The following is a 25587-nucleotide window of genomic DNA, read 5'->3' on the forward strand; positions in this document are numbered from 1 at the left end:
TTGTATTAGTATGCTGCCAGAAGCATAATATTCTCTTTTCTTGTAGATAGTATCTACTCTCTCTCATTTCTTCTAAAAATACTACTTTACTGTTGAGTTCAAGTCTAGTTCAACTCAGCAAGAGCAACTAGCTGCTCTTGCTCAGTTTTGTCTTCTAGCTTAGATTTATTTTCTTAAACTGTTGGTTGGAACACCTCTACTAAGGAACTAATTAAAGATCTTAAAGAAATGCGATACAGAATTTTTTGGATGCCTGTCATGCAATATGAAATTGTGAAATTCATATGTGAAATTCTCACTGCTGAATTTCCACACAGTCTTCTAATTACTGTATAATAAGCACCTTGATTTTGGTAACTTTTATAATTAAATGTCTTGGTCTAGGTTCTTCCCTCAAATATTTTTATATTGCTACTTTTTAAAATTCAGGCACACTTTATTTATGTAACATTAATGAGAGGAAGCTTGTCATACATATTTGCTTCTCCCAGGCTGTTTTACAGCTTGCTTATGATCTAAAAATGATTTCCGTGCCAATAATGGGAATGGTTATTTTAAAAAAAAAAAAAAAAAAAAAGTGGGAAGGAAGAAGAGAACTGCATGGAGGAAAATACTAACTTTGCTGCTGCTTTCTTTTCATTGTTTTGGAGGTAGCAAGAAAAAGAAATGTCATTCCTATCCAGTTATGTAAAATAAGTAATCTTTGAGAGTTTAGTCTGAGCACTTGCAACTGGGCTAAAACTAATTACATATGTTTTCTTGTACCAGTTGTTGGCTTTGGGGCTGTTCTCTCCCTTTCTGGGATAAGACAGTGCTGCAGATGAAGGCTCATTATCTTACTCTTGTGTTTATTGTAGGCGTGAGGAGGACTGTGCTGTGGTTGGTATGTGGGCTACTCAGAACCTTTCGGTTAGCTGGGGGAGCATCCTCGCAGATTTTGGTGTTTGGGAACACTGTGAATAGATGTTTTTTCTTGCCTTTCCCCTCACCCCTTGGTGGAAGTGTGGATTCTGGTATAGCTAACTTTGTCCTAGGTGGCTCTACGTTGAGCTTTCCGAAGTAGCTCTTGGAGACCCCTTCAGTGTAGTTCAAACTTTCTGTACGCTCGGGCTATCAGTTGGAGTTAGGCGTAGCTCATGAGCTCTGAGCCCCTCAGACTTCTCTACTGCGCAACCAGCTGAAAGTAGCTTCAGCCTGAGCTACTGCTCTTTTCTCTGTTTGTCCAAAAGGAATAAGAGAAAAGAAAAGAAAAAAAGCTTAGGCTCATGCTTAGCTGATTACATGACCAGCAAGGTTGTGCTTGCGTTCCTGCTACTAGAGCAAGTGTGAAGTAACATGACACAGCTGGAGCTGTTTTAACAGCTTGCTGTCACCAGGAGAAGGCCCTGCTCTGGACTCCTCTGGTGCTCATCTGTCCCGGCAGAAGGCTGATTCAGCTTGCAGCCAGCAGAAAACAAACCTGGCCAGAGAGAGAGAATTTCTTTGCCAGATTAGCAAGGTGAACTGTTCTCCTGTCTCCTCACCCTTGCGCTGGCTCTGACCATGGGGTTGAGGACGGGCTGCCTGGTCAGAGAGCCTGGCTGAGCGGTTGGCTTGCTCCAAGGCTGTATGGTGCAGCTGGAGCTCCTTGGCAAGCCTGGCCCCGGCCCCGGCCTCTCGCACTTTCCCTGCGGGGTGAGGAATGGACAGGGCGGATGTGACTGGCAAGTCAGCTGTTGGAGTTTTGTTTCCTTTTGTCTTCAAGAGGTCCTGGTGTGTTTCTGCACACAAGTTTAAAGTAATTTCTTATCAGCTCGCTTGAAATGGGATAGCTGCTAAAAAAATCAGAATTTGTTGGCAATGAGTTCTGTCAGAAGTCCACCGAGCCCTTCTGGAATAAAGTAGTGAGGCTGCTGTGCAGGGGCTTAGTAAGATCTTGCAATGCCACTGTGCTGTTCCCAGCTGGATAGGAATCTGCCACAGAAGTCTGCATGAGCTCAAGTGTGTTTGTTAAAAGCATTATCTGGGAGCTGTCAGTATTAACAGCTGGCTTTGATAATACCTTAACACTTGAGCTGTTAAGGTTTGTCCAGATGATTGCTATCCCTGGCTACTTTTACCAAGACTATTCTGAATTTTAACCTCTTGAGGGTGGGCTGATCTATGATTATAAAAGGTAAAAATGGGATTTTATAATAACAGGAGCAAAGGTAAACCTTACTACAGAGTGATACTGCTGCAGTAAGCTAATACTAGCTAGAAACTCTCCTGGCAACCACAGCACTTCATGGAAATGAACAGCACGTCTGACAAGAATGTCAAACTGTGCCATGATTTTCCATTGCTGAAATAATTGCATGTATGCTAACAGCGGTAAAGGAATGTGTCAAACTGCAGTCTAATCACAAAAACAAGCTAGTCTTTTTCTAGACTATTATACTCCATCTAATCCCCTGATAATTCCTGTGACTTCGTAATTACTTTCCTGGTTTTTTAACTTCAAACAAGAAAGGAGAAGAGTGGCAGTACAGAGGAAATGGTGAAACTGGCCATATGAGGCTGTCTTCCCTTAGCCTTTAACTACATTAAGCTCTGAAAACCAGAGCCCTATGTTTGGGCCCATCTTCACTTTTGCTTAATAATTTTGAATGTACTTTCTTGCCTGCTAAGGATTTAATAGATGTATTTAATAGATACAATAGATACTTTAAACATATGGTTTAATAGGTCTGCTGTAAGTCAGGCTGTGGCTCACTGTGGTTTGAGCTGTCACTCGTGCAACCCTGCCCTCTTCCTTCTCCCATGCCTTCATTTCTGCTTCCTTGTACCAGCACTGGCTGGCACTTGCCTGGCCTTCTGGAGACCAGGTCAGCGTCCTAATCAGGAAGAAAAATGTGATTATGCATCTGGTTTATAGGTCTGTCCATACCCCAAATTTTGCAGGTATACCTCTGTGAACTGGCTAATTTGGAAAAGGAAGGGGAGTGAAAAAACACCAATGCTGACGTGAGGTAGGGGGCTGTGTGGCTGGCAGGTCCACAGCAATGTGAACTTCAGTTGCTATCAAGCTGCATCTATGGGTAGGAACTAGATATTCCTATTCTAAGGAAAATCCCAAATTCAGATAGTTTCCATAATATCCTGCAAAAGTAGATCAGCAACTGGGGGCATCGAGGCCATTGCAATTACTGTGCTAGCCTGTACCTTTTTGCATTTGCAAGTTGCTCAGCCCCTTCTGAATTCCTCTGTGCTGTTCCCTTCTAACGCTGCCTGAACGTTGCAGCTGGGGAATTCAAACTTCTAATTCGTTACGGTATTGGAACTACTAAATGCTTGGAGGCAGAGGGATTTTATTGTCGTTCTATCGGCATGATTTTAGCTCGGTTTAAATCCGGCTTTGGTAACTTCTGAAGCTGTTTGAGAGCTTTCAAGCAAAAAACAGATGTATTGCTATAGTTACTTGAACTGCTTTGTGACTGTTGCAAGTGTGCATTGGCAAATATTACCTTTTCATCCTCGTATTTTAAGTAATGCATGAATTTTAATTGCCATGGTCAGAAGCAGTCAGGCCATTTAAAAATATTTGGGGCATTAAAATGTTTAATTATTATTAATACTTGGTTCTGTTTTTCTTGTTTAATAAACAAAATCTAATTAAGGATTTTCAAGAGCCCTCAAAAGATTCTGCTGTAGAAAGGAGCTGTAAAAGTGTGTGTGGCATTCTGTGAAATCTCCCAGCACAGTGCTACAGAGAAGAATGGAAGCTGAATTTCACTGTTGTCCATCTCTTGGTATAGTTATTACAAAAAGACTGGAATTTACAGCCCAAATGTTATTTGGGAATGACTGTGATGACATCCTGAAAAAGCTTTCTGCATAGAGTGGATGTGATTTGAGAGGGTTTGGAGCCTTGGTAATAAGATGTGGATACCGTTGATTCTGCATGTGGCACAGGAAGCAACGTAAGGAATGAACCAGAAATTGTGTGGCTGAAACAGGCTTCAGTATTTGTAGGCGGAAATGGAAATGAGCCATTAATGTACGAGCCACTGTAACCGGCATTTCCTGACATGTGGATGACTGTAAGTCAAGACAATAGCTTTCTTGGGAACTTTCTAGAATAGTAAGGATTTTTCTTTTTTAAATTTTGGAATACATGGGCACGTGTGTCAGAATAACTTGCCCTGTCCTGCATGTAAATTCAGTAGAAAATGTCTCATATTTATCAAGTGAGGAAAATGTATCCAGCTTAAGGAATAGGAGCACATACTGCATCACAGAATTGAAACCTCTTAATGAAAGGAAGAGTTTTGAAGTGGTCATATATTTTGCATATCAAATTCAAAATATATTGGCAAGCCCATTGTTAAGAGCAGCTATCTCTGGGTTAAATTGGCAATTTTGATCTTTCAGAATCTAACATCCAACTCAGGTGGTTATCGTTAGAATATTCATTAGAAAAGTATTTCTCTAGCTGTTTAAATCTGGCTAATATGGACATGTCTTTACAAGACAGAATAAGGATGTTTAGTTTAGATCACTTCTGTATGCTTCTTCAGATTCCTCACCCCCCCCCCCCCCAAAAGCAAAACTGAAGTCAAAAGAGAACATCTTGAATTTGAGGAATTTTTTATATATATATATATACACACACATACACATATATTAATAATATATAAATAAATATATATATTATATTTATATATATAAAATATATATTTTTATATATGTATATATAAAATATATGTATTAAGTGTTTCTGTTGAGTAAAGGAGAATGTCTGAGAAGAATAACACACTAGCTTCCCCTTTGAAGGGAACGTAGGCTCTGGAAACTTGCATCTTACAGGTGGCTGTTTGAAAGCAAGGAAGCTGCAAGTTGTTCTCAAGTTTTGTCACGCATGGCTGCTTATTGACCACAATACTTTATTTTTGCTAGTGGATTGAAGTTTTGTGAGCTGTAACATCCAGAAAAAGACTTTAAGATATTGATTACTGTGGAATGAAGCGCTAGTGAAATAACTGCCTAGCTTTTTTGAGGACACCTCACTTAAGGAATTTATTGGGTACACTTGGGTCTTCAGAACACGTTCCAGATAGAGAAAATGAGAAGGGGCTTCAGGACAGGACTTGCAATAAAAGGTATGTGGAGAAAAGACATCTTCAGTTCTGAAACAGTTTGGCGTTTTGGGCAACCAGTATTGCTTTGCATGACAAAGTTGATGTCCATGACTACTCTTTCTCCTGTTTTCCCCCCCCCCCCCCCCAACAAGATGATGAAAAATTAATGATAATAGCAAGCTATATTTAACTATTAGAAATTCAAAATAAAAGCAAGGGACTAGTTAAAAAATCTTTGTTTCTTGTTTCCCTCTTCTGCTTTGTATTCCATCCTTTAAAACAGAATGACTTAAAATGAATACTGTAATGTTTTGCTCAAATGTAGGATCTCATATCCTAACATTTCGAAGAACTTCATAGAGATAATTATAATTTTATAGACATGAGAGCTAAGTTATAACTGTAATTTGCCAAAGCTGCATGGTAACTTGTCTGAGACTTTATGCTGTTTCATGCTCTGATGAGATGAATCGAGATTAAAAAAGAAAAAAAAATCATCAGAAAACAATGAAAAAGTACATAAGTAATTGCTCATGTAGGGTAAACTTACTTGCCTGTGAGATCAAAATATGTACAAGGAGGAAGAGAGTAATTCTGTGTGACAAGTGAAAACTACTATTAGAGTTTAGAAAATCTATAGAATAGAAGATGGAATCTTATGGAAAACTGAGGTTAAATAGCCCATATTACTCTATCTGTAGCTAACTCTGTAAAATTATTGCCTGAAGGTGGACATTACTTTTTCAGAACGGGAAAGTGAAGATTCCATATGATCCCATATAAAGATTGTAAAAGCCTAAAGATCCCAAAGGGTGAGATCTGTGCTGAATATCAGGTGACTTATAGGAATCCTGTTTGGCTGGTTCTCTGTTTTCGTGTTTCACAGGCTAACCAATAAACATCTGATCTTCCATGAATGTGCCTGTCAAATGAGAGAAGTAAAACGTGAGAAATTGGAGTGAGTCTCTTTTGGCTAATGGCATAACTGTTGTAGTCTGAGACTTAATTGAATTCTGTTCGAAGTAGTAAGTCAAGGACAGGTGAAAATTGATTACTTATTTCATCTCATAAAAAGGCAACACTTGCACTAACAACGTCAGGAGTAATTTGGAACAGTCATTTCACTGTGGATTTATCGATTCAAGATGGTTAATGGCATTCTCGCCTTATTGCAATAATCGTCTGCTCCTCTGCTCAAAAATATACATGGGGGAATAAAGCTTTGTGTGCGTGTGGGTACGCGCATGCGCCACTTCCTTGGCTAATTTCATTAGCTTGCTTTTGCCTCCGAGTGATGTGAAAGAAATGATATTTCAAGGGTTTTAAAAGGAGAAGGGGGTGAGTTTAGAAAGAATAACATTTCTAAAATTGCTGATTTCTGACCAAATTGTTAAATTTAATTTGGAGGATTGGGCTTTGTCATTAGAGAAGAAATAAGAACTAGTGGAAATACTTTAATATAAGAACCAAATTAATCAAAGCAAATGTAATATTGCAAAGCAGGTATGAGTGGCTCTTCTGTTACCCATTCATAAATACCTCCAAGGTGTAGCTGATGACACATGAGTGACTGGAGTTTATAGAAATATGTGACTCAGTTTCTATGTTATGGACAATGATCATATTCATCTTTTCATCAGCAGTGCAGAGCAGGGATAAAATTGGCTCTAGTTTCTTAGGCGCTATCTGTAAAAGGAATGTCTGCTTGAATGAGAAAGAAACATCCCGTATTGGCAATTGTTGACGACTGAGGCTCCACCAATATTAAAAATAGTTAACTGATAATCTGTTCTTTCCTACAAACTGAGTCCATCACTTGTAGGGTCTGAGCACGTATGTTATAGAAGTGCTTACAAATATCCCTCATTTATTATTTCCTTAAAAATACTCAGTGTTTCTCTGAGTCTGACTTTTTGAGAGTAAATGATGGTGGTTTGACAGCAAATGGTTTTCAAAATCAGGCTTTCCCTTCCCAGAATAAAATTAATTTGACCCTGTGTATGACAGTAAAACAACTGAAGTGCTTGCTTTCTTTGCTGCACTAACAAATTTCTATTTTAAGCATTCTGATGAAGAAATTGCAGTGTGGTCTAATAATGCTTTACAAAAACTGTAATGGTTTTATATTTGACTCTTCATGTTCTTCACCCATAGGTCTTGATTCTTGAAATTATTTGTTTATGAAGTATATTAGCGATAAAACTAGAAGGCTGATCTCCAGCCTTCCAGATGAGAGCTGTTTCCACCTTGCAGGTCTGCCCGTGACGGGTGCAATTGCTATCCGCGCCTGTGACTCGAGGCTTCCTGTGTTTGTGCGTGCCGTGGAGTGCTTGGCCACAGCGTCACAGGAACCTCTCTCTGCCCCCTGTTCGCAGGGGCCGCTTCCCAGCCCACGCGGAAGAGCAGAGCATTCCAGTGCATGCAGAGTCCCATGACACAGCCCGCTTTCCTGAGATATTTCAGGAGCTAGAAGCCAGTTAGGTCTGTTCCATTTTAACGTGGAGAGCCTAATACTTTGCGGTTTCCACTGTAGCAGTGTAATTTTACAATACTTGCTCTAAACCTCTTAATGTGTAGAAGTTTGTATTAAAAGGCTTCATGTGAGCACAATTCTGAGAAAGATTTGGGAACATTAATCTGAGGATGAAAAACATCATCTGAGTGAGGAGATTTGTTAAATGACAGTTACTTGAAGTTTGGTCAGAGGTTTGAAATGTTACAGAAATTGTAGAGGAGGTGATACGCTGCACAGGGTAGGCCAGGTAACTGTAATAAATAGTTTAACATGTCGATAGTCATGTAGCTACTTGAAATTAATTTTTAAAACCCACTATTTTGGTATGTAAATGTAAGGCTTTCAGTATTGGTTCTTGTGGATTTTTCTTTGCTTCATACATCTCCAAAAGGGTACATATTTCATTTCCAAAAGGAGTAAGTGTGTTTGGGATGTAAACTATGAAGTGTGGATAATTGCTACCACATGGGCAATGTTAGCTTATTAGGTACATGTACTTGAAGTCTAGTTTCTGCCATAGTTTGGCCTTTTACGCTGGATAGCTGCTGAAGGGCGTATAGTTCTTAACATGTAGGAAACGCTTGCAAAAGGAAAATGGGGCTCCTCCACCAGTCTCAGCCCCTCTGTGGCTCTTGAAATGTTGGCTTGCAAGCAGGAAGCGCAGCTCCACACCAGGGCTACATCGCCTGGCTAGCAGCCTGGCTGTGCTGAGAAACCCAAAACCTCTCATCTGGCTAGTCTCACTTCATCACAAGGAAATAAGCTCACGAGTTGCTGGGACAGTTTGCCCTGAAACTGCCTATCTCTGGATTTGGAGTCCGTAGCGGAGCTGTGGGATGGTAAAGGAATACCTATGCCATCCCACTTGGGCACTACTTGTAATCGGAGCTCTCTGAGGTATCTTCTCTTACTCGTGTGAAGTTTTGTTTAGGATATGTGGCCAGGAAGGTTGACGGCTTGTGTGCATGGTGTAAATACCTTTCTCTTCTTTCTGGAACTTGGACTTTTGTAGAGCTTCCCACTTGTAAAGCAGCACCACAGAAACTGTTCACCCATTGATGTGTCTTCACCCTAAAATGACATTAGGCTGGGTCTGCTTAAATTTCAGGCTACAGCAAAAATGGCTTGTTGCCAGGAAAAACGTGCTCTTAAGCCTGTTAACTTGCCCATGTAACTGCCTGTGACATAAACATGAACACAAAATTTTGTAATGCATTCCTTTCCTGACTTTGTCATCTTTGTGATCCTGAAGCTGTCGTCTTCTCCACCCCTCTTTGCTTTGGACCTCTTTTCCTCTGCTTTCATGTTTCCATCAAGTTGTAATGGGGCATAACTCACCTTCCCAAATGTCCTTGTTATTGGGCACATGTAGCCCTGGAGTTTCTTGTCAAATTTTCAAAAAGCATGGATGTAACAAGAAATCTCCCAGTCTCCTGTCTTGTGCTAAAAACTGTTTTGTAGCCTCTGATAGCACAGGTGCACCTTAACACTACTGTCTGTTTTATCCCCAAACTCTTATTATAGTAATAAGCCTACAGCATCCAAATTTCTGGTTGGAGAATGTTTTGGCTAGAGCTCTACTCAGTTTCCTGTGCTACTACAATAGATTCTTTTGATATAAGAAAAATGATCTATATGATCTTGCTTGCCATAAACCCATAAATTGTGCCAGAAATAGCTGTAACCTCATATAAATGTCCTCCTTGAGTCTTTGACAACTAAGCAAGGATCATCCCACTAAAATAGGCTTTCTTTTACTGCCAAATATATCTGGAGAAATGGACACTGCCAAAATTGCTTTCTTGTCTACTGCCTCTTGATTCTGCTCTCTTAACTTCTAGTTTTGATCTTAAACTAGAAGCCTATAAAGCATGGACTAGAAGGTAGTTTGTTATTCCAATCCAAAGTATGTGCATACAAGTCTTTAAAAGAAACATTGAAGGTGATGCTCATTAGATTATTCAAGTGGTCTTTGGTATCTCATTGCACTTAGATTTCAGTTCCTGAAAACTCAAAAGTTTTGTTGAGGAGACCCTCACATTTAGAACTTCACTTCTGTCGGAATCTAGACAAAATAATGCTAAATTAACTGCAAGGTTTGGTCAGTTTGGCTATTTAATGTGGCTGCTTAAGCAGTTATATGACCAACTTATTCTTCCTGTTTGAGGCTGATAACCTTTATGGCTATCTGCTTTCTTTGGAATAGGTGCTTTCATGATTGGAGGTGGAGGCATGGGATTAAACAGCACCAATAAAAAGCAAAAAGGGTTAAGAGCAGCACAAAGCAAGAAGCATAAAAAGAAAAGGCAGTCAAGCAACAATACCCTATATTACGCTGGGTTTTTAGTCTCAGTCTCTGGTCAGTTCTTAGTATATCCTGATCTAATATGCTCTTTTCTCATCAAACTGTTTTAGTTAAAAATAAATATAAAACATTCTGTGGACTAGGTAGCAGGCCTTGTGGAAACACTAAGCAAAATGTTCACTAGAGGCTGAGGAGAAAAAATTAGAGATGTTTTACTGACTGACTAAGTGGGCTGGAACAAATCAGGTTGAAGGATGACTTTCTGAGAATTAGAATAGGGAATGAATATGCAAACTAAGAAGTAAAGATAAGAGAAGAAAAAAAAATTCTAAAAATAATTTGCTAAGTGTGTTTGTATGCTAATTTAATAACAGATAAATTTACTGAAAAGTTTTGGAAAATCCCTTCAGGAGCCTGAGATGTGAAAATAGAAGTGTTGTTATAGTTAACTTCCTTTAAAAATTCACTGCTTGGTTGTATACACAGTGCAATAGGATTCAACTCAAATAACTCACTGCAGTATTCGCATTTTCATCAGTGCTGTGTCTGTAGCGGGCAGTGATGCTGAGCAGGATGACACGTCTCTCCTTCCCGACCAGGGAGATGGGGAAAAGAATCTCAGTAACTTCTCAATAACTGAACTCTGCTCTCCTGAGACTCCACTGTGGCCGATAAGGGATAGCTTTCAACCTTAGCCCAGCTAGCATTGTAAGAAGTTTCTAAGTGCTTCCTATACAGCTATGAAACAACTACTTAATATCCCTTCAAGTGTGTCAGTGTCCAAATGAGTGCTAAGACTGCTTAAACTGCAGCGATTAAAAGTAGACCTTTTAAAGTCTACAGGGTCAAATATACAAATATTCCTGGTAAAGAGATGGGCCTATCTTATAACTAGCCTCTTTACCTACAGAATAATTTCCTGTCACTTGCATCAGATGAAGATGTATAGCATTATGCATTTTGATTAGTCTTTTATTAAACTTGATTTTAACCATACTGCAACTTCAAGAAGAAATGCCAACTCCCCGTTTAAATGTGGCATGGGCTATTGACCCACCAGCACCACCACAAGCTGACAGCCTGAAAGCCAGTTAATCAGATCTCAGTATTTCAGCTGCATGGTGGTACGCTTAAAGCTAAACGTGAGTGGTCACCAAAGCTCTCTGGGTGCTCCTTCCCCCTTCCTTTCCCTCAGAGCAGTGTGTTCTAGTGCCCGCTTGCTCGGCGCTTGTGGAGTGGGTGCTCCCCACCCGCAGGACAGGGTGCTCTTCACCAGCTGATCAGGTGCCAACCTGAGCCTCGGGTCTGTCCGCAGGGACTGGGGCGAATGAGGAGCCCGCTGTGAAGGTGGGTTTCCCTGGGGAGCCAGCCGTGAGGGCTTTCTCCAGGGGCGCCCTGCTGCCGTGCGACCTGTGCTGCCACAGTGGATTGTGTAGTAGCCACTGAAAAAGCCTGGGTGGTTTTGGGTCAGTGTTTTGTTTCTAATGCATGAAAGCAAAAGCATACAAGGCACACAGTGAGCTGTGAGTGCAAGCTTGGGCATTCGCAGCAGCGAAGTCGCCTCGGTGGTGTGTGTCTGGGGCTCTTCCATTCAGCTCGGGCCTTCCGCCGCTTATTTTTGCATGAACAAATTAAGTGTGAAAGCAGGGTGAAGCAAGCTCTGAACAGCTAAAAATAAACTCCATTATCTGCGGAGCAGGGCAGCGTTGCCTTTACTGTCCTGGCTGATACTTGAGCCGGTGGAAATGGATCAGCCTAACGTCTGGAGCTTGGTTTTCATAAATGAAGGGCTGTGGCTTTAAGTAATCGCTGGCTGCTTGTGCCAATTGCAGAAGCTGCAGTATCTGCCGCTGTCGGAGCGATCGGCGCGGAAGCACGGTAACCTGCGGGCGGGAGGCACGGCCGAGGCAAGGTCCAGTGGAGCTCTGCCCACCGGCGCCTGCTTTGCAGCCGGCGCAGTTTGGGTTGCGGTGCTGCCACCTGTGCACCGCGTACGTGCGCGGGGGGCTCCCGAAGCTGAAAAATGGGCTGCTCTAGTAGCAAACTCTGCCTCTATTCTCAGTGCGCTGCAACCAGGGTAATGGGCGTTCGTTTTGTAGCGCGTTTCCGCACCAGCGCCAGGGCGTCGGGCAGGAGCTGACCGCCGGCAAGGTGAAAGCGCCCCGGCAGCGAGCGGCTCCTGCCCGGGGAGCCGGGACCTTGTCATCGCCGCAGCGCTACGCCGGCTGCGGCTCCGAGGGGACCGTCGCCGAGGTGCACCGGGGCTGCGGAGCCGCTCTCCTGCGGCGGCGGCGCGTCTCCGTGGCCTGTCCTGCCTCGCCGGGCGCCCGCGGCTCCGGCCGCTTCTCCTGGGGTGGGGTGCGGGCCAAGGGGCCCCAAGGCCTCCCGCCCCCGGCTCAGCTGTGGCCGCCGCTGCCTCCCAGACCAAGTGGGGGCTTGGGCTTTCACTCAGATTGGTTGTAATTCTTTCTGGTGCAGGACCGACGTCTAGCTTAAAATTTAAAAATTGTGAGCAGGGGGTGAGTTGCTTGTAACTTTGAACTGGGCTGTGCCTTTGCTTCGTGGAAGATTGAGCTTTTAGCAAAGTTTTTCATTTTGTGTTTACGTTTTGTGAAGTAAGCTTAAGATAAATATTTAATGCATGCCTGTTTCACATTTACCATACTTCTGTGCCCTTGACAGGTATCAGCTGATACGTTCTGTAGGTTTCTGTCGCCACACCCATCATAAACTATGCAATCAATTGCTGCCAAGTAGGATTTTAATTACAGTGTTATCCTGGAAAAAAGTATTCTTTGTTTTAAAGTATAACTTCCTTAACAACAGAATAACATCTGTGTATTTTGTAACAGCAGAACTGTTATCCTAAATGATTCATATCTTGGCCCCTCACCCCTGCCGCTTGTTTTCCTGCAGGACACAGGCAAGTTAATTGGTGGAAGGTGCCCTCTTCACAGCACTAGGAACTAAATGTTTGGGGCTTGTTTTTTTTTCTCTACAGAGGGAGGAAACACTAAAACAGCATAAAGAGTTATCTCAAGAACTGGTCAACCTCCGAGGAGAGCTGGGTAAGAATCTATTTTTGTAATTTTAACGAAAAGAGGAAAACTCAGGTCTTTGGAAAGACGGATGCCGTGGTACTGTAATGGCAGTTACCTAACTCCCTGCCTGAATTCTGCTCGGATGCTCAATCGCTGCATTTCTCCGGAGCCTTGACAGCCTGACCCCAGGATCGCTGCGTTCCTGGCACTGACGTGGCTGCACCTAGCAGGGCCTCTGCGCAAAACATGGATCTGATGACCAAGACATTCGCTTTCTAAAAAGGGGAGGATGTCCAACAGTGTATATATTTGTTTGATCCCTAAATTATTTGTACGCTGTTTCTAGAGATTTGTTGGCAAAAAGCCACAAAGCTATAAAACATACTGTGCAAAATCTACGTTTTTGCCTTAGTGGCTTTTAAGTGAATGAGTGTAAAATTAACAGAAGGAAATGCTATCAGACTAATGAGATTAAATCTTTGAACTCATCCTAGTGGACAGCTATAATATGAAACTGAGCTATAATGTTCAGGGCAGGTTTTGCCAACTTTGAAGCTTGATTTAACTGCATTTAATGTTAACTCCATTTATCTTACTTGAACTCAAAGCAGCATAATCTTCTAGAGTGCAATAAGCCATTGAATTGAAATTGATAGCACTTGAAAGTGAAGCTAGCCTTTTATAAAAGCACACTTATGATGAAGCCCCCTTTAAAAAAAATTTTTTTTGAGAACAGAAGTAATCTGTGTGGAGCAGTTTCAGATACATCACTTATTATTGAAAAGTTGGAATGTTTATTTTCACATGCTTCAGAAGTTGGGTATGGTCTCAGCCAAACTTGAATGTGAATGTAGGTCTTAAGTGCAGCAGCTGCACATAATTTCCAGATTTATTTTTCAGTGCTGATTAATAAGATGGGCATTCCCTGGCAGCTAATCAGAATCGAAAGCTTGGCAGGGGGGACCCCCTCCCAGGTGAACCAACAGAGCGTGGCTTCTCGGCTTCTCTGCTCGTCACTATTACTGTAGTCCAACTTAGAGTGTTATTTTAAAAGGAAACTTTCTGGTGGGAGCTTTGATATTGCATAAAATTGCAAATGTGTGAATGAGCAGTATCACTGGCAAAGAAAGGCTTGAAGCCTAAGCAGATATGTGAGGTACCAAAGGTAACACATACACTGCAGAAATGCCAGAATTCTCCCAATTTACGTTTTCTTTCTTCAGAGTTAGACTGATGCTGAAAAGCTGAGATTTTTCTAGAGCTTGGTGCGTTGTGACACCTGTCAAAGGTGCAGCCTTTAACTGTTGTACTGGTGAAATGCCCGGACTGCAGTTTTGCAGTTGTTTCAGGGAGCTGTAAGTTGGGGCTGCCTTTGAAAGAGCCTTGCTGTCCCCTGGCTTTGTCCCCATCTCCTGGCCCCAGGACCTGTGCAGCCATGCAGCGAGCCAGCCTGGGGGCCTGCCTTGCTGGAGGTGAGCAGTTTGAAGTGCTGCTGTGGTGAAGGCGCCTGGTCTAGCTCAGCGTGGGCTGAAGGAGCCCTGAGGCCAGAGGAAAGGGAGGGGAAGGAGCTGTGAGCAGGGTGGAGGAAGGTAGTTGTGTGTCTCTTCAGCATTAGCCTGCACTTCTCTGTCAGCTTAAAATGGCATCCATGAAACTAGCGTCTTAGTGTAGAAATGAATTTCTTGCATTCTTGGTGAACCATAAAATCCATTTGTTTAAATTTGTTGAAAAATGACTTCAGAAAGATTGCTATTGGAGCAAGAAAAGGTTTCTCCATTCCTCCATTTGCCAGCATCCTCAGTTTTTTTTCCTTTATCATCCTGGTCACTACACTTGGTCACTTAATAGAAACAGGAAAATTCAGCTTAGATAGCTAGACCAAAAACTAGCCAGCGCTTTTGCTGCCCAGTGCTTCTAAGGATGCCTAACTCTTAGATGAGTTTCCCATGAACTCGTTTAGTCCTGCTTCTGTTAACAGCCTGCTGAGTCCATATATGGGATTTCTGTTTCAAGAATATGCTATTCAGAGGACTGGCAACTAGAAAACTTCAAATACAACGCAGCTGGATTGCCTTGCGATGCACACTGATCACAGAATTGTCAGTGGGCTACGCGAGCCAACGTGCTGCTAGCGAAAGGGGATGGTGTCAGCAGTTCCTCTTATTTGAGGTGATCTTTGTGTCAACTCTCCAGCAGCATCTGAGTAGCAACTTCTGATTCACTTCCCTTTGTAAGGTTTCCAAGCCATGATTTCAGTGAAGCAGTAATCTTCATGCAGTTCCCTTGTCTTTCCTATGTCTCTTGTCTAGCCTATCTGCACGTCTCTCTGCCCAGCATGTGAAAGGGAATGGATTTAATCACAGAAATAAAAAACTAGCCAAGTCTTCAGCTGCAACAAGTTTCAAAATGGTTGGGTTAACAAAAAAAGAAAAAGGCCAGACCTCACTTGCTAACAAGGTGTAAGAGCAAAACTCATGTCATGTTAGTCTTAGCTGCAAATAATCTGTCCGTACATACACCCACTAATCAGCTTTGTGCTGTCACTGTTAAATGGATATAGCTGAACTTAGCTTGAAACAGCCTATGGAAATCTTAAGTGCTGTATGTCTTAATTCACAGTATGAGTTAGGCATAGGTGAGCTCAAAGTAAAGTACAACTTGAATCTTAGGCTGCATGTGCATATTGTACGTGTCTCACAGAGTCCCCAGCTGTTTTTAAAACAACATGCATTATTACATTTTGGGAACTGGCAGTCTAGGAAGAGGAACCAGGTGTGTCAAGCTTAGTGTAGTCTGTGCACTGGATGTTGCCAAGTTTGAGACAAACAAGAAATCTCTTGCAGCTTGTACCTTGCACAGTCCTGAGACCCTAGTTTGTTCTTTTGAAGTTTAATTGCGTACACTCCCAAGCTCCTTTATTTACCTTGCAAAACCAAATTGGCTTGCTATCAAATCAGTTTATTAGATTATTCTGTATTACTCTTTTTTCCAAGATATCTGTTAGTTTATTAAATATGTGCAAATGTTTTCTTTTGGAGTGATTTAAATATGCATCAGGATGTCAGAACATCACTCTTGTAACGACTGCGTCACTGAGCAGAGCGTCTAGAGCACTTTCATGTGGCTGATGGTTACCGGACACTTTGTTTTCCCGATTTCAGTATTTGGAAACGTGTGAGAGAGAGAGCAGTGATGATGGATTTGAGGATAGGCTTTTCAAAGGAGTTCATATATGGGAACAGTCATGCTCTTAGCTTGGATTTCCTTACAAACCCCAGCCACAAGGCCTGAACCTAAAAGCTTTGAATATAAATGCCTTTGTTCTGGGAACCTGGAGCCAATACGAAGGCTCTGTCTGTCTCCCCTTTCTCTTCTCATTAACATATAAGATGATACACAAATTATTCTTAGTTACCTGTTTAATCAGGTAAGTAGAAACTGCAAGAGTTGCGTATTTTTTCAGAGACACAAAACTAACCCTTTAAATTAATTGCATTCCAGATTGTTTTAGAGTCTCTTTGCAACTGCCCTGGACATGATCCAGTTCAATACCACCGCAGAGCAGCAGATACAAAGCTGACTCAGCCTGCATGTTAACTGTCTGAAAACTGCAATTCATGAGCCTTTTTCAGTGGGCTGGAGAGACTTGCACATATCCCGTATAGCCAGACATCTAAACTCTTCCCTCTCCTTTTACTTTATGGCAATTACTTGAGAATATTTTCTTTAAAATGCTGTTTTGTTGCCCTTTATTAATAAATGACTTTTAAAGCGTTTTGTAGGTTGGGATAAAAAGATTGTTTTACTGAAGGATGGAGTGAATGTGATTTGGTTTTCAGGTTATGATGTCTTTAAAAATGCTTAATAGTAAATAGGTATTTCCATCAATTATGGGGGAGTGAGGGGGGGAGGGAGAGATCTCATTTCCAGAGGTCATACTGTTGCCTGCCTGCTGATACTGTAGTATTTGCTGTATTAGAGGGCAGGAACTTATTTCCTTGCAGGTACTTGAATGTTTCATACGTACTCAACCATATGCACTAAACTGTAGCTTAAAGCGTTGAAAAAGTGAAATCGATTTCTTGGGGCTACCAAGAAACAGACAAGGCAGCTCGTGCACTTGTGCCCTCCCCTCCTCCTCTGGGTGCTACAGTTCCCGTGGTTTGGATTCACTGCACTTCATGCTGTTGCAGGCAATTGTCACGTGTCTGGTTCTGTTTTTGTTTTTTTGTTTTTTTTTTGTTTTTTTTACAGTTCTGGCACACATAGCTTTGCAATGAAATACATGAGACAGTAGTGGCCATTATTTAATAATTAAACATGAATGTTAATTTTGCATGTTAAAAACAGCGTTTCCAATTGGAAGATAACCTGTTACTAAGTTTCAGAAATTTCCTGTGATTGCCAGAGGTTTTACCCAAAAGAGTTAAATTCTGCATTTATAATAAAACAGGTATTAGGCAGCCTAAAAATGCAGATTAAACCTGCTTGCTGTTTTAATAATACAGGGCACGCAAGAGAATGAGTGTTGTATGATTGGCTGGGACAACTAAGTGAGATAAAATATTAATGGCCTTGCTGTTGGAATAATGAAGTAAATCTTGCCTCTGGTTGCCAAGTACGGCGTTCCCTCTGTTCTGTAAGTATCCTGAAAGCTTAAAACCGTTTAGTGTTACAGATGAGATTGAACCTACTTGATGGATAAATGGCTAGCGTCTCTTTTCATCTGTGTGGTTTGATTTTTCTCCCGAATGCTGTCGGGCCATTTATCTCCTGTTGTTTTTGCACTTGAGGCCTGTGGTCTCTCTTAATGTGCGGCTTAATGAAGAGGTGGAATTGTGGAGGGAAGTGCTTTCAGAGGCGAGAGGAAGGCATGGGAGCACTCTAGTAGCATACAAAAACTCGGAAGCATGCACGGCAAGCCTCCCTGAAGTGGAGGAGAAGTTGAGACAGACATTTTGTGCAACAGATCCTTCTGCTACTGGAAGAACATGTCCTTCAGTTAACAGTTTTCTTCAAAACTAAGCTCCAGTTTTCTATAAAACTCTTAGGTTGAATAGTTGTCATCTTCAGTTTGGTTAGTCACAAGTTTTGCAGCATCCCCTTGCTGGGGATGAGCAGCCAGTTTAAGGAATTATTTGCTTTTTTTCATAGCTTGTCCCTTTCCTAAAATAAGGCAAGTTACAGTCATTAGTGTTATTCATTGCGGAGGTGGATAGGGCTGTGCAAAATACTTGCTGCAGTTGTTTACAAGTCTTGAATGCAGGGACATGCCTGCCGCTTTGGCTTACAGGAGCTCTCTTAATCGCCAGTGAACACTTCTTTGATCAGAGCTTTGGCTGAGCTTCACACGTGCAGTCCCTTGCATTGCCGTGACACTGGGAGCTCGCGTAAGCCTGCGTAAGGGTCATTCTGGCCCGTGCGTGGAGGACAGGGACTCATCTTTGATTCTGTCAAGATCAGACTTGTAACCTGCAAGGAAGCATTTCAGAGGCCAGGCATTACCTTCTAGGTAACACAACCTTCAACTTCCAGTGCAGGTTTTAAAAGTCAGTTTTGTTTGCCTTTGTGACATTACTCTTCTCGTAAATCTGACTTGCAAACTGGCTGAACGAGAACTAACACGACTGTTTTCTTTACTAAAGGCGTGGTTTGTTGTTTGACTTCTCTGTTCTATAAAATGCTACACATCACCTGAAATTGTACATGCTTGGCCATCTGACGTTTAAAGATAAGAGAATGATAGAAGGCAAATTCTTTTAAACAGAGGCCAATGTATGACTCTGGCTTTACAAATAAAGAACTAGATGACTGTTTCTTCCCCTTTCCTTTCAAAGGAAATGGGTCATTTGGAGCATTTTGCTACAATTATTTCAAATGAGGCATGTGAGTTGATTGCCTCTCAGCTTTACCTCTTACTCTGCTATAAATGATCAGATCAGTTCTGCATGTGACTGTGTAATGGCTCTGTTTGACTGTCTGCCTGTTCCTTTGCCTTATAAAATAAAGCCCCTTATCCCACAAGGTTCCTTTTCCCCCAAAACATGACAATGCAAAGCATATGTATTCAATAGCTTTCCACCAATGTGCTGTGATAGAAGTGTGAACATTAATGTTTTATTTCTAAAGGAAGCAGTTGTTACAGAAGTGGGTGTAAGGAATAAAGAAAGCGTAAATAAAACCTTACTTGTCGGTGACCATTCTTCCTCCAAGCTCAGAAAGCTGTGAAATCAGCTTTGGTTGCAGAGTGTGTTCTGGTGTGTTTTTGTTGAGCCTTTAGCTAACTGGGTTGTTGCCGGTCATGGGATGAAAGCTCTGTTTACAGCTGTCCCCTCAGCAGACCTTCCGAACAGGGCCAGCACAGAGCTAAGCCTGTTGGAACTAGTTCAGGTAGATGCAGATGAAAACTGGTGGTGATGCAGTGCATCTCACCCTCTTATGCTTGTTAGTTCAAGCGCAGGTTCCAGGTGATTGCCATAGAGCCAAGACTCCCTTACAGTTTCCTTAAATCAGAGTGCAAGTGGCATCTGTTCAGTTATTCACTTGCTCTTGGTGAGCTTTAGCAAAGTGGGAATCTGACAAGTATGTAATTTCAGGCACTCTGCTTGGAAAGACTGCTCTCACTAACAGCTGAGACCAGTACTGATTTGGGAATCTGTACTTTAAGACACTGTAATGTTTATATCTTAAGGCTCAAACAAAGCTGTGCTAAGAATTTCCTGTAATGCCTGTACAAAGATTCATGAATCTTCCAATGCTTTTATATAGAGTTTAAATTGATGGTGTTCAGGCAGTCTGCCAAGCAGTTATAAAGTGCATGTATGTATGACTTCTCCTGTATTTAATCCAAGATCACATTAACATTCCAGTTATTTTTTCTCTTAAATAGACATATATTGGCTAATCTATTTATTTTAAACAAAAGCACTAGAGGCTATATAGAAGCAGTTTGCTTATGGTATTCAGTGACCACATGCCTGTATTCCACCATGCTTCTAGCCGTTTGGTGCAGCTGGAAACTGTGTAAGATGTTTGTTGCAGCCATATTAGCAGTAAAAAAATGATTCCCCCTATTAAGACCCTTCTGGCTGGGATTGTGAGTACTAAATGTAAAACTCAGAAGTAGAAGTTACTCACTTCTACCTTGCCTTTTAATCACCTGTAACTATGGGGAGACAAACCTAGGCAGTTGTCTTAGCTGGCCTGTGTTTAATATAAATAGAAAGAGAAATATACTGTTCTTCTGTTTTCTTACTACTCTGCACTTTGTCTGAAACTATTCTGCATCTTGCATATTTAAATATCTTAGGCCTGTGCATGTTGGTAGTATGTTTCAGATTGGAGGTTTGGTGTTTTATATCACTCCGTATTGGGTAGCCCATGTGCGGCTAGAATTGCTTCTGTTGCATATCTTATTGTAATTAGCATGTTGAATGGATGGCCTTCAGGACACTGGGACTCTCCAATTTAGCTAAGTGGTTTATATAGCAAAAAGTGAACTACTCTGAGAAATCCACTATTGAAATGGGATCAAATTAGGTGAAGTAGTAAATCCAATTACCGTTTTTATTAGAGCACTTTAGTATCTCTAGTGAGTTATCCATTGATGCATCTTTTATGTCATGACGAACTGTCACATTTGTGTTCTTTATATGGATTCCTGATGTAACTCCAGATTCAAATAATTCTCAGTATAAGAAGCACTGAACTGCAAATTCAGTATATTTCTGAAGATCTTAAAGATCATCTTTTCATATAGAGGTGGCACTAATTTACAGATAAATTATAATGCTATTGTTGTGCAGAGTATTCATTGCTATCTTTAATACCTGTAACAAAGACTAAATGTGAATCTAGCATTGAACTTGATTACTTTTCCTTTTTGAAATCTTCAGTGACCACTTCTGCAGCTTGTGAGAAATTGGAGAGAGACCGGAATGAGCTGCAAGCTGCTTATGAAGGATTTGTGCAGAAGTTAAATCAGCAGCATCACAATGATTTAGCTGAGCTGGAGGAGAGGCTTAAACAGTTTTACACTGCAGAGTGTGAGAAACTCCAAAGCATCTGCATTGAAGAAGCTGAAAAGTACAAAGCACAACTCCAAGAGCAGGTTTGTGACACTTGAAGTAGAAATGTTCCCTAGTAGTTGCTTTCTGTTACAATGAGCCTTCAGACAGTCCTGATTTTTGCCAATAATGGAGTCGGTTGCTTCATCTAATGCGAAACTCCCCTTCATTGCAACTAGAAAAATGTTACTACACTAACCTGTCCAGATCTTAATATTTAAACATGGTGCAGATTCCTAATGTTCTGCAGACTCCAATGACTTCTGGAGCTCTACTGGATATTTGCATCAGCTTGAGTTTTTAGATTTATAAAAACACATCTTGCTTTGCAACAACTCTGTGTGTGTGACAGATAGATACATCATGCTGTTAGTATCTGAACTATAAGGCTTCACTCTCATCTACAAAGTGTTGTATGTGGCTTAGTTTCTCACACTTTATACTACCTTTAAGTGCCACCTAGGCTATCCAAAACATGTATTTAACGTACTGCATAAAGCCATGGTAACAATGCTGCTTTAAATATGAATTAATTTGATATGCTGCAGGGGAGGAAATCATATTGTCATATTGCAGGTTGACAACTTAAACGTCATACATGAAAACTTTAAGCTGGAACTTGAAAGCAGCCACTCAGAAAAAGTAGAGGAGCTAAAAAAGGAATACGAATCTTCTTTTTCAGGCAAGTATTTTGTATTCAAGCACATGTGCTATAGTTCTGCTAGTTCTAAACATGAATATTCGACTTTTCACCAACATAACCATTTAATTGTTCATGGTAATCAGCTGTGTTTAACATTGTCAAAATTCCTTTTTTTGGAACAGAACAAGGCTTATTTTACATACAGAAATAATTGTAATCCCATTATAGTTGAATGCAATCTTCAAAACAGCTTAAGATTGGAGTTCATTTCTTTCAGTAAAAGATGTGTCTAAATTGCAGACTACCCTCAAAATCTCAAGGTAACAAGTAAATTGCTTCCCCCCGCCGTGATTTTTATAAGGAGCACCTCAGAATTGAAATCCAGGGAAAATGGGGTTGTGTACTTTCCAGATAAAAATGGGAATGTTTCTCGGGTTGAGAAATAGCACATGTTGTTCACACCATACTGGGGTGAAGGTTGTTTTTCAGGGCAGGGAGTGAGGGTGCTCAGTTCTAAATGGCATTGCTTCTGAATTGACTGAAGAGATTTACTTCCTCTGTCCAACTCTGCTTGACATCCCAGTTTCTAATGGGACTTTTGCCTCATTAAAACTGGTGACATCTCCACTGCAATCAAGGAGCAGTGTCTTCTGCTTGACATCTCCAAAGTATGAATGAGTATAGAGATTAAATTTTTTATAGAAGCTCCTGGAAAACATAATTTCAATTTGTTGTCTTTCCTTTCAGAAGTTCAGCTTTTGTAAGATGTGTTTCTTTAGGTTTTCTGTGCTCAATTCCTCCATTTGTTGCCTGTAGATGAATGCTTTCAAAGTTGACATGCTGTCAGCTAATTAAATAGAATGAAGTGTATGTATGAGGGGATGATCAACAAATCTGAAGCAGCAGTATATCTGATACTTTGTATATCCATATTGTTTGAAATGATGATAAATTTCTTTCCATGTTTTTTGTAATTGACTGTTTGTTTGCTTCTCACTCTTTTTTCATGTCTTATGCAATATTAAAAATCTGCAAAAAATAATTTGTTTCAGAGCTCAAGAGTGCCCATGAATCTGAAAGGCAGTCACTTCAGGATTCTTTTAAGGAGAAGCAGGAATTGCTAGAGGTTTGTTAAGGGTTTGAGACATGGCAACAGTGTAAAACTTGCAAGGTGTTTTGGAGATATGCACTGAATTCTTGGCCTAATTATACCATATTTTTTCATTTCAGAAAAAGATTGATGAATTAAAATGTGAAAATGACTCTCTAAGTGAGAAGTTGAAGTTAGAAGAGCAAAAACAAATAGCCAAAGAAAAAGCCAATCTTGTAAGTCCTGATCTGCAAAAGTAAAGCAGATGAACAAATCTTATAGGCCTGGTTTTTTTTTTTTTTTTTTGGGGGGGGGGGGGGGGAGGGAGGTTATTGCATAATATTCAGGCAGGCTTGCTATCAAGTCTTTAGTAATGAAAATACATGCAGTAGATGATATGGACAAACTAAAACATTAATATCCATTGTCAAAAAGCATACACCTGAATTAAGTCAGTACACAAAGTAGAGTCTACTCTATCTGCATCAAAATTAGCTGTCAGTGATATTAGGAAGTAATGTAACATTCTGATTTCTTTCCAAGAATGACGAGTAGTCGGTCTTTGGGAGTTTAGTGAAGGAGTTATAAGTTAATGTGATTAGAACATCTAAATAAATTGTTGTTACTAAAATGTTCTTGCAGGCAACAGTCTTGCCTCTTATTCTAGCAACTACTTTGCTTGTGAGCTGTAGGGCACCGATACTTATTAATATTTTGCATAAATAACTTTCCTACCAGAAATATTTTTCAAGCACTAGACAGTGTTGTATGTTAACTTTACTATTAGAAATATCTAAAGCTGTTGAATATCAAAGTCAGTGAAGTAAGTTATAGCCTAAGTATACTGCAAAAGGCATAATGCAGCTTTCTAGATGATCAGTAAAGGTTTTAAAAGTGCCATAATCAGTATAGGCTGTCTTGTATCATTACTTCAAAATTCACTTCTTGTATTTGAGTCTTTAATGCTTTTTTTTCCTTTTACAAACTGGTTCATATTTGTTGCTGATGTGTCCTTTCGATAAACTTTTCTTTTGTCTGCCTTTCTTCTCAAGGCTGCTATCATCTGTGATGCTCCTGCAATTAGAAATGTGCATAGAGGTTTTTCATGTATTGGAGATGACTAGATGTAAACATGCTTGTCCTTCCAGTTTGAGCTTTAGTATTGCTTATCCAGTGAAGAGAAATTCTAGGCTTAAAACGCATTTAAGATGCTTTGTTAGTGGCACATCTTCAGATTTTGCCAGTTTAGCTACTATAAATGGTCAGTCTGCATTGGTTTCCCCTAGAAGCAGGTCACATGCAAGTGTAGTAAGTCTGTTTTATGATGGTAGAGTCTGTCAGTAATAGTGGTTTTGGACACAGATGATGTGTGCATCTGCTGTTTAATTTGAGAACAGTCTTCAGCGCAGACTCCCCATTTTAAGAACTAGTCAAACGTTCAAGACAGAAAATAAAATAGAGGGTCAGATGTATGTAGTATGAGACCACAAGGTAAGAAAAGTGGGGGACAGGAGGAAGACCTGATCGGACAGAGGATAGCAGAGCAGACCCCCAGCAATTTGGCCTCTGTCCAGGTACTGGGAGCCCTTTGGGTGAAAAATGTCAACAATTGGAGAGCTCTGGGAAGGGGAAAAAAAGCCAGAGAAAGCATCTGCTTTCTGTGCAACAAGTGTTAATAGAAATTATCTTCGTTTACTCTGGAATTTAATTGCTTTCTCTCTCACTGCTTATTCTAGTGGCAGAGCAGAGCTGCAGCAGGGGGAATCTGCAACTGCAGTACACTGCTGTCGTTGGGAGGGATGATACCAAAGCAGGCGTCATGGGGAGGCTGCACTTGGGAGTTGGAACTGCGTTCCAGAAATACGTTTAGATGCTAAGTAATTTAAAGGAGCAATAGTCAGTGCCTTTTACACAGCTGCAAATACCTTTCCCATCCTGAGAGTGGGGGAATGACAGTTATTATAAGAGAACTTCATAAGTCTGAGGCTTCTGTACGGAAAAAGATTAATTTGGCCCAGTAGACTCTTCTGTGCTGAATACAAATTCTGCACAGTAAGAAATTCCCATTAGGCTTTCAAAGACAGAGGTATTTTTAACTCTCCAGTTTATCTAAATAGTGTCACTTGATATTCTTGTAGGATTTTTTTGTTTTGTTTTTGTTTTTTGTAAAAATCTTATCTAGACCTTTCAATCTTTTTGTCTGACTTTGTGCTGTACTGTGAATAGCTAACGTGGTAGCTCAGGTGAAACTTAAAATAAATTTTAATTCTTGGAAATTAAAAAAAAAAAAATTTTTTTATCCATAGCTCCTAAATTCTATGTAAAGCCATTAAAAGAAAGAATTAAGTGCAAATTTGCACTTTGCAAACTTTTTTTGTCTCTTTCTCTGGGACACAGCAGCCTTTCCGCACACAGACTTCTGTTTAAAAGTAGAAATTAGATAAGAATCACAAGTGACACCATCCTTAAAAACTGCAAGGAGAATGAAGTGCATAGCTGATTTGGCCTTTGCATTAACTGTGAATGGTACTGGTTGTGCTCTTATTTTCCAGAGTAGCACTCTGACACTATGGGCTGCATCCCACAAAACTGCAAATCGTTACTTTTCTGATGTGGCAATGAAGCTGTTACTCAACTCAGTGCACCAGTAGTCTTACCTAAATACACTAAAAGAAGTTTTGTTTGTTTTTAAAAGAAAAACTTAGTTACACAATACACCTAAGCATTGATTGTCTTCTGTTTCTGTTCCACTCATGCTACCTGGAAATGGATTGAAACTTCCTTATTTTTCCTTACTTTGCTTGTGACTTCACCTTTCAAATCTTAAG

General features: G+C 40.7%; 1 protein-coding gene across 7 annotated transcripts in view; it reads left to right on the forward strand.

Annotated features, from left to right (window-relative positions):
- MTUS1 (microtubule associated scaffold protein 1) overlaps window positions 1-25587 on the forward strand; it is a 124515-nt gene that overhangs the window by 93566 nt on the left and 5362 nt on the right. For all 7 annotated transcript variants that reach the window (XM_064511091.1, XM_064511087.1, XM_064511088.1 and 4 more), the window contains 5 exons: window positions 12921-12987; window positions 20856-21070; window positions 21603-21708; window positions 22722-22795; window positions 22900-22995. In XM_064511091.1, the coding sequence (XP_064367161.1) occupies window positions 12921-12987; window positions 20856-21070; window positions 21603-21708; window positions 22722-22795; window positions 22900-22995 (558 nt within the window). The remainder of the gene's footprint in view (window positions 1-12920; window positions 12988-20855; window positions 21071-21602; window positions 21709-22721; window positions 22796-22899; window positions 22996-25587) is intronic.

This window comes from Dromaius novaehollandiae, chromosome 4 (genome assembly GCF_036370855.1).
Source record: "Dromaius novaehollandiae isolate bDroNov1 chromosome 4, bDroNov1.hap1, whole genome shotgun sequence".
In the NCBI taxonomy this organism is placed as follows: domain Eukaryota; kingdom Metazoa; phylum Chordata; class Aves; order Casuariiformes; family Dromaiidae; genus Dromaius; species Dromaius novaehollandiae.